Source organism: Myxine glutinosa, chromosome 3 (assembly GCF_964187855.1).
Source record: "Myxine glutinosa chromosome 3, kmMyxGlut1.1, whole genome shotgun sequence".
Classification (NCBI taxonomy): Eukaryota; Metazoa; Chordata; class Myxini; order Myxiniformes; family Myxinidae; genus Myxine; species Myxine glutinosa.
The window spans coordinates 67,098,114-67,106,919 of NC_136263.1; the positions used below are offsets into that span (position 1 = coordinate 67,098,114).

Genomic DNA, 8,806 nt, shown 5'->3' on the forward strand with positions numbered 1-8,806 from the left:
GTCCAGAAGAGAAGATTCTCCATTGACTGAGATCCGGGTTGGGAAATTGACAGATTGTGTCAGTCCCAATGAGTCACAGAAGTCCTTTGGTGAAGAGCCATGGCTGGTGAGAGAGGTACCCACCCCCAGCCAACTGGCATGGTGACAGTTGAAATCACCACATATGAGGAAGAGAGAGTTGGGATGGGTCGATAGAAGTTGGTCCATATTATCAGACAGCGAGATGTAGATGGAGTCATCACTGTTTGGTGGACGGTACAACACGCATATGAACAAAAGGTGGGAGCGAAGGGGAAGCCGTAGCCAAAGGTATTCCTGGGGGTGAGGTGGAGAGAGGGCAGTGCAGGGCGAGTGAGGAAGAGAGTTTTTTTTATAAAGATAGCAACCCCACCTCCAGAACGAGGCTCAGGTCTATCATACCGGAGGAGGGAGTAACCTGGAGAGATACCAAGGAATCAGAGACATCATGAAGGAGGAAGGTTTCTGTTAAGCAGATCACGTCTGGTTTGTCAGAAGCAACCTTTATGGAGAGATCAGTTAAGTTTGAGCGAAGGCCCCAGATGTTTGAGGTCCATACTGTTAAGGAAGAGGAAGGGGGAGCATCGGATACAGAACAGGGGGGGGGAGCAGTAGGGCAGGATGTGGAAGAGGAGGAAGAGGTAGGGAGAGCTGTTGCAGGTGTGTCAGAGATTACAGAATAGCTTGGAGAAAGGGAAGAATGGGGCGGACAAAAGGTTTGATGGTGTTTGGGTGGAGGCGCAGTGAGGTGTTATTTGAGGAGGGGGAAGAGTGAGGCAGAAGGTTGAGGAAGATGAAGGTGAAAGTTGGAAGGGGGAAGGGGAAGAAGCGGAGGAGGACGCTTTGAGGGAGGAGGGGTGAGAGGGGAGTCTAGGAGGGGAGGAGTGAGGGAGAGTCTCGGAGGGGGAAGGGTGTGGGGGAGTTTAGGAGGAAGGGGCAGGGGGGGGAGATTTGAAAGGGATGGGTGTTTGGGAAGATTTGGGGGGGAGGGGCAAGGAGGGGAAGATTTGACAGAGATGGGTGATGGGAAGATTTGGAGGGGAGGGGTGAGATTGGATTTTGAAAAGTGTACGATTTATGGGAAACGAACATTTATTTGCAAAATGAGTTTCTTGAGACATTCGAGTCAAAAATACGTTTGAGGACGCTGAAGGATGGGTGGAGTTCTGGAGAGTTTAGGGAATGAATGAGAAGATGCACTGTAAGAGATGGAATTTTTTTTTTGAATGAATAGAATTGTGAGCAAAGTCGAAAGCATCCTTTTATAGAAGAAGTAGAAAAAGTGTTATAGAATATGACATAATAATAAAGTTCTTCAGGGAGACAGATGAAACGTGTATTAACAACTTGATCACGTGATCTCGAACAACGTGGTCAAAGAACGAAAGAACAAATAACGAAGAACAAAAGAGCAAAAGAACGAAGAAAGAAAGAACAAATAAGAACGTACAGGTGGATAAGAACAGGGAAGGGAAAAAATTTTGGGTTTTTTTTTGAGATTTTAAAACAAGGGAGTATGGGTGAAAAGACCGTGAAAAACAGAGACCGACAGTAGTTGCAGCGCGATCGAAGAACGCTGAGACAAAAAACAAAAAGCCTCAAGCCAAGGTCTGAGGACACGGTAGCCTACTACTACTAACACTACACTAGGCCTCAGAATACACGATACGAAAAAAACCGACGATTCTGTACATAGGTATGAAAAACCAACACCGAGAAACCTATTAAGTCACCCCAATAGGTACATACACCGAAAGAAAGATAAAGATACGCCAAAAACACAAATGTGAAAGAATCACTTAGCTTCGAAAGCGTTGAGCGCAGGGACAGCTTCGAAAAGACGTGACCTCGCCGTGATCTCGCGAGAGCTTTTTTCAATTTGCAAAATTTGCATAATTGCAAAAACTCTCGGGACATTGATTTAGAGGGTGATAACAGTGTTTAAGTCAGGAATAAGAAAAGTGACATTCAGTTAACACGGTACTGTCCAAAACACTAGAATCAGGTTTGGATGACTGGGATCAAAGAGTTGGTCTGCTTTTGTGTCGTATTGTAATTAAATTTCAAATCCCCATGTGTTGTTTACCTCTTGCAGGGCTTGTGGTCACAATGTGAAACATTTTGCATTAAATAAAATAATAGCAAATTAAACTTATCATGATTTTGATGTTTTTTTGCATTACAGCAGTGGCAATTTTGTCAGCCATCTTGATTATATCTACATATCATTATCTGAGGTCACTGAAATATATTCTATTAAAATCCTAGTGTGCTAAAACATATATTTAGCCACGAAAAGTACACTTTTATGAGGTTCTAGGCTGAAGTATCCATATTTATGTGTTTTTCCATCCAACCGGCGGCCATCTTGAATTTTGAAAATGCCACAAGGTGGGACCCGTGGGACTTTATATTGTGGGCATCCACATGGTATTCTGAAGCTCTGTGCAAAAAAAATCAGCTTTCTACTAATTTCTTCTAGGTCCTAACCTAATGCTCCTGGGCTAGAGAGGGAACAATTGTGGCAGCTTGAAACTAACGCCGGAACAGAGCGGGAGGGAAGTGCACCGCTCACGATGAAGCCCAACACACGAGAGAGAGAGAGAGAGGAGAGAGGGGGGAGAGGGGGAGTAGAGGGGAGAGAGGGGAGATGGGGGAGAGGGGGGAGAGGGAGAGAGGGAGAGAGAGGGGAGAGAGAGAGGGGAGAGAGAGGGGGAGAGAGAGGGAGAGAGAGGGAGAGAGAGAGAGAGGGAGAGAGAGAGAGAGGGAGAGGAGAGAGAGAGAGGGGGAGAGAGAGAGAGGGAGAGGGGAGAGAGAGAGAGGGAGAGGGGAGAGAGAGAGAGGGGAGAGAGAGGAGAGGGAGAGAGAGAGAGGGGAGAGAGAGAGAGGGAGAGAGAGAGAGGGAGAGAGAGAGAGGGAGAGGGGAGAGAGAGGAGAGAGAGGAGAGAGAGGGGAGAGAGGGGAGAGAGGGGAGAGAGGGGAGAGAGGGGAGAGAGGGGAGAGAGGGGAGAGAGGGGAGGGAGAGGAGAGAGAGGGGAGAGAGGGGAGAGAGAGGAGAGAGAGGAGAGAGAGGGGAGAGAGGGGAGAGAGGGGAGAGAGAGGGGAGAGAGAGGAGAGAGAGGAGAGAGAGGGGAGAGAGGGGAGAGAGAGGGGAGAGAGGGGAGAGAGGGGAGAGAGGGGAGAGAGGGGGAGAGAGGGGGAGAGAGGGGGAGAGAGGGGAGAGAGGGGAGAGAGGGGGGAGAGAGAGAGAGAGAGAGAGAGAGAGAGAGAGAGAGAGAGAGAAAAGCACCCTCCTCTCTTTTCGCTGACGTCACACTCGAACCAATCCCAGCGCCACACCACTTCAGCCCATGGCCATGACCAATCATTCTCTTCGGGGCGGGGCCGCACAGCCTTTCTTGACACCCATCAAGGAAGTTTGGCTGGGTGGAGTGGAAATGTCCAGGTACCTTCGGCGATTATGGTGTTTGCAATTATGTGCCGATTGCATGGCAATTACACATTGGGAATCTATCCTTATACAACAACAACAACATGCATTTTAAAGGCCATTTTCCCTGCTAGAGCGGGGGTTAGCCTTGCGGTCCCCATGACAATCTTCTCCATTTTGCCCTATTTTCTGCATCTCTCCTTGTTAACCCCCTTGCCCGCATTTCTTCTTCCACCATCTTTAGCCAAGTCTTTTTCGGTCTTCCCCGTCCTCTGCTTCCTTCTACATTCATTTCCATCACTCTTCTCAACCAGTCACTTTCATCCTTCCTCAACACATGACCAAACCATCTCAACCTGTTCCTCTTCACAGCATCAATCACAGGCTCTATTCCCATCATCTTTCGCAATTCATCATTTGTCTTCCTCTCTCTCAACGATACTCCACACATCCACCGAACCATTCGCATTTCCACCCTTTCCAACCTTCGTTGCTGCTCTACGTTTATTACCCATGTCTCGCTCCCATAAATCATAACACTTCTCACACATGCAGCATACACCTTTCCCTTCAGCTTCAACGACACTCCCCTCATCATCAGCACGCCACCCAGTTCCCGAAACTTCTTCCATGCACATCTCACTCGAGCAACCGTTGCCGAGTCTGATCCACCTTCTCCATTCAGCATGTCTCCGAGGTAGCAAAATGTTTTCACACCTTCCAGCTTCACGCCATCTCCAAGATCCAACTCAACATTTCCTCCATCTGCAGCTCCCTCTATGCACACCTTACATTTGAATGTAGCTGCCACACTGGTTAATGACCCTCTCAGACCACTACATTTTTGAATGAACCCACTCAGCGCACATTGTACATTGAATGGAGTTCACTCCGACACCCTTCCTACACACAGCACAGGGCCACTTCCCAGTTCTTTCCACCTCACCACATGCTTTACCACTTGCCATCACCTTCGTCTTTCCGATATTCACCTTCAGACCTTTTGTCTCCATACATTCCTTCCACGTGTTCCTCTTTTCCTTCAGTCCATCCATACTTTCCGCAATCAACACCAGATCATCTGCATACAACAACTCCCACGGTAAACCCTCCTTTACGTTCTGAGCCAGCACCTCCATCACAGCTACAAATAGTAATGGACTTAGTACCGACCCCTGATGCACTCCCACCTTCACCTCAAACTCACCACTGTTCCCGTCCTTTGTCCTTACAGCTGTGCGCGCTCATTTGTACATTGCCATCACTACTCTGATCAACCATTCCTCCACTCCTAACTTCCTCAATGCCCATGTCAATACTTTGCGTGGTACCCTATCGAATGCTTTCTCCAGATCAACAAACCCAAGAAACAACTTCTTCCTCTTCTCCATGTACTTCTCCTGCAACTGCCTCACAATGAAAAGCGCGTCTGTCATTCCTCTTCCTGGCATGAATCCAAACTGCATTTCGTCGATCTTCACTTTCTTCCTTATCCTCCTCTCCAACACCCTTTCCAATACCTTCATTTCATGCTCCAATAGCTTTATCGCTCGGTACGAGCCACACTCCAGAGGGTCACCTTTCCCCTTGTATAGAGGGATGAGGGTACTCAGTTCCCAATCCACTGGAATGCGGCCTTCTTTCACCACCAGATTACAGACCTCTGTCATTCTCTTCACACCCCAACTTCCTGCTGCCTTCAACATATCTCCCACAACTCCCGTCGGCCCTCCCGCTTTTCTACCGTTCATTGCTTTTATCGCTTCCTCAACTTCCTTCTCAGTTATCTTCTCTGCCGGTCCTAAAACAGGGTTACTCTCTATGTTGCCATCCCATTCATTCTCTGTATTCAACAGCATTTCCATATATCTTTTCCATCTTCCTTTAATTCCATCTGGGTCGACAACGATTTGTCCCACTTCATCCTTCAAGCAACTCACCCCCATCACATCACACCTCTCTTTCGCTATCTGCTTTGCAATCCTGAATACTGCTTTCTGACCCTCTTCCGAACCCAAGCGTTCTCCGAACATTTTCCTACATGCCTCCTGCGCCTTTGCTACCTCTTTCTTTGCAGCCTTCCTGGCTGCCTTATAACTTTCATGCTCTGCTGTTTCTGCTCCCGTACCCTTCGCCTTCTGCCACTCCTTGAACTTCTTCCTCTTCTCGTCAATCCTCTTTCCAACTTCATCATCCCACCACCATGTTTCCGAGTGCCTCGGTGGTCCTTTTGTCCATCCACATACCTCACCAACGGCTCCCAACAGACAAGCTTTCATTGACATCCAACCACTTTCAAGCTCAACCACATCATCCTCGACCCTACTCAGCCTCTCTTTTAATGCCTCCCTTACTGTCACCTCTTTCAACCTCCACACCTTCATTCTCGGTTGGTACTTCACCCGCCGAGCTCTCCTCGCACCTTTCACCCTTACGTCGCAGACAACCAAGTGGTGCTGTGAAACAGCCTTATCCTTATGCCCTATCTAATTCGCATAGCTCCATCCCTCGCATGGAGACACATAACGCTTACACGGACATCCGGCCCCAACTTAAATACATTAAGGTTCTTCTTCGCGACATTCGGAGCACGCTACTCCAAACAATTCTACCTCGACGAAGGTATTTCATTACCCACCACAACACACATAACAATACTAATACCAAGTTTGTTCAAAATCCTATTGCTGGTTCACAAATTGGCGCAGCAACATATTTTTTACAAAACATGACCTCTGACCTTTGACCTCTTGAAACAAAAATCTAATCAGTTAATCTTTACATCATTATACATACATGCCTCTGCCAAGTTTGAATTGGATTGCTTCAGTCATTCTCACCTTATCAACCTATCACAGACTTTGACCATAGACCTCTTGATGCCAAAACCAAATAAGTTCATCTTTGCATCATCATACATACTTGTACCAACTTTGGTCAGAATCACATCACTGGTTCACAAGTTATCGCGGTAACAGGATTTTTATCTAACATGACCTCTGACCTTTGACCATTGACCTCGTGACCCCAAAATCGAATAAGTTCATCTTTAACTCATTATGCATACCTGCACTATGTTTGACAAAGATCCATTCAGCCCTTCCCAAGTGAATGTGGAAATGAAATCGTATCACGGACAGATGCACGGACGCACAGATGGTCATACGGCCGGACAAACATCCGGACGGATAAGCTGAAAACATAATGCCTCCGGCGACTTCGTCAGCGGAAGCATAAAAAATTGTTTTCATTTACGTCGTTTTGATTAATCGTCACACATTTCAGGAACGCATCCATGACGCAAACAGAGCAATTACTGCAAAAAGGCAATGAAATGTCTTGCTTACCACGACCTGCCCCACATAGTACTCTTCGTACTGATCACTGAAAGTACTCTCATCACTGAAAGTACTCTCATCACTGAAAGTACTCTCATCACTGAAAGTACTCTCATCATCTTCACCATGACTGAGAGAAGATCCTGGAAAGAAGTGGCAAAATGAGCATAAAACAGATATTGTGACAGAAAAATATCAATGGACAGAATATCACCGTGTTCAGATGTGTGTGCATTGTGCAAATAAGACATCAATTTCACAAATGAGTCTTTGTCTTCTTCTTTGCCAGCCAGGTGTTCACATAGCATATCCCCTAGTAAGAGGTCAAGGGCTCAGAACATACAGAATTGGCCTAAGTCTTTCAGGAACTGGTTGACTCAGTCCGACATGATTGTCGTGGACAAAGGCAGGAATTTGTAATTTGCTCAGGGTGCCGTCATTGACTATCACAAGGTCCATCAGAGGGACCACACATTTGTGACCAAACACACGACCTGTGAAGCACCATTTGATTTTGTGAAACGGATGAAATCGCCAGGAAGGACATTGATCATGCTATGCTTTCCACAGATGGAAGCGAGGGGAAGTTGACATTTCTGGCATCAACTCTTCATCGGACCAAAAAAGCCAAAAACAGTCCGACACAGGGCCTCACCAGCAGGACTAGCTCTTCATTCGACAGTGCATGGCCAGGAGAAGCAAAGCAGACTGGACAGTTCAGAGGTAAATTTGCTGCGTCTGCACAGCCCTGATGGACAAAGTACAATTTATAAATGGGGGATTCCCTTCAGGAAAAGGATAAAGGAATAATGGTAGAAAAAAACACTCAAATGCATCTGAAACAGTGTTGGACAACAATAATGAAGGCAAATTTTCGTTTGTAGATGGATATTAAAGGGATTTATATTTTCCAATCAGACAAAGCAATCTTTGTCTTTACAATCAAGACCATGTTCATATTTAGCACAAGACTGTGGAGTGGCAAGCACCATTAGCTGAGAAGGCAGATGTACCGCTGAATCAGTGTCCCCTGCTGGTTTTTGGCAGGAATTTTGAATTTGCACAGGGTGCCAGTGATAGCTCCTCTACTCTTCGCGAAGGACACCATGTGATCTTTAACACTCTCCATATCATGCCGGCACATGGGACTCACAGTTTAAGCACCATCTCATGTAATTCATCCTCCTCACCATGTTATTTATGAACCACATCTGGTACAATCTCCGATCCAGAGGTTGCACACTTACGGAACACAATTCAAAGGCTTATCCAGCAGCTCGATCTTTAAATTCCTCATCTATTCCATTATCTGGTCTGTCCTTTTTAAATCCTTGCCTTCCTCCTCAACCATCAATATTCCAAAACAGTATTGTTTTGCATTGGTTGAGGTGATGCTCAACTTGGTCAAATATTACACATTGGGTGCGTCTGCACTATAGTTACACTTGTGACCGAGTGAAGCTGTTAAAATACCGCCACAGCGTTACTGGAGGATCAAAATAAAAAGTTTGGAGCATTCACGGGAAAGGTTACTGTGACGAAAGCAAGTTGTTTGTGTCACTGTCATGAGGAACAAGCAGCCACCACCGGCAAATTGAAAAAGAAACAAAACAACAACAAACATTTTCAGGTGTCTCTTCTTGTACTTTAGTTAGGGAATTTTAGCAAATTGTATTGACCATCTGTGAAAAAATTGCTTACCAAAAAATTTCTTCACTAACGTATTCATCTAGGTGTCTACTAACACCTATCAATTAGTGCAAACCCAAATCCTTGTGGAAAATTCTGGGGAGCCAATCAAAGTTCGGGTGCTCAGAGGGCCTGCGCGAAAAAATCGGAAAATTAACTTTTGCCAATATTGACTTGTGGGATGTCTAACTAGGGGTTTTTTTGGGGTGCTGAATTGATTCCAACCATTAGATTTGAGGAAAAATGAATCCCTGGCCGTAAAATATTGATATGATACATTTTTAGATATCTCAGACTGTGTTTTGCGGTAATTTGGCTCAATTGATTCAGA

General features: G+C 46.0%; 1 protein-coding gene across 1 annotated transcript in view; it reads right to left on the minus strand.

Annotated features, from left to right (window-relative positions):
- Positions 1–7,094, minus strand: part of LOC144891086 (uncharacterized) — an 18,039-nt gene extending 10,945 nt beyond the window's left edge. The window contains exons 1-5 of the mRNA XM_078773470.1: positions 7,001–7,094; positions 6,796–6,929; positions 6,516–6,520; positions 6,061–6,135; positions 3,805–4,284 (exon numbers count right to left, since the gene is read on the minus strand). Of these exons, the coding sequence (XP_078629596.1) occupies positions 3,805–4,284; positions 6,061–6,135; positions 6,516–6,520; positions 6,796–6,929; positions 7,001–7,094 (788 nt within the window). The remainder of the gene's footprint in view (positions 1–3,804; positions 4,285–6,060; positions 6,136–6,515; positions 6,521–6,795; positions 6,930–7,000) is intronic.
- Between the last annotated feature and the right edge of the window lie 1,712 nt (positions 7,095–8,806).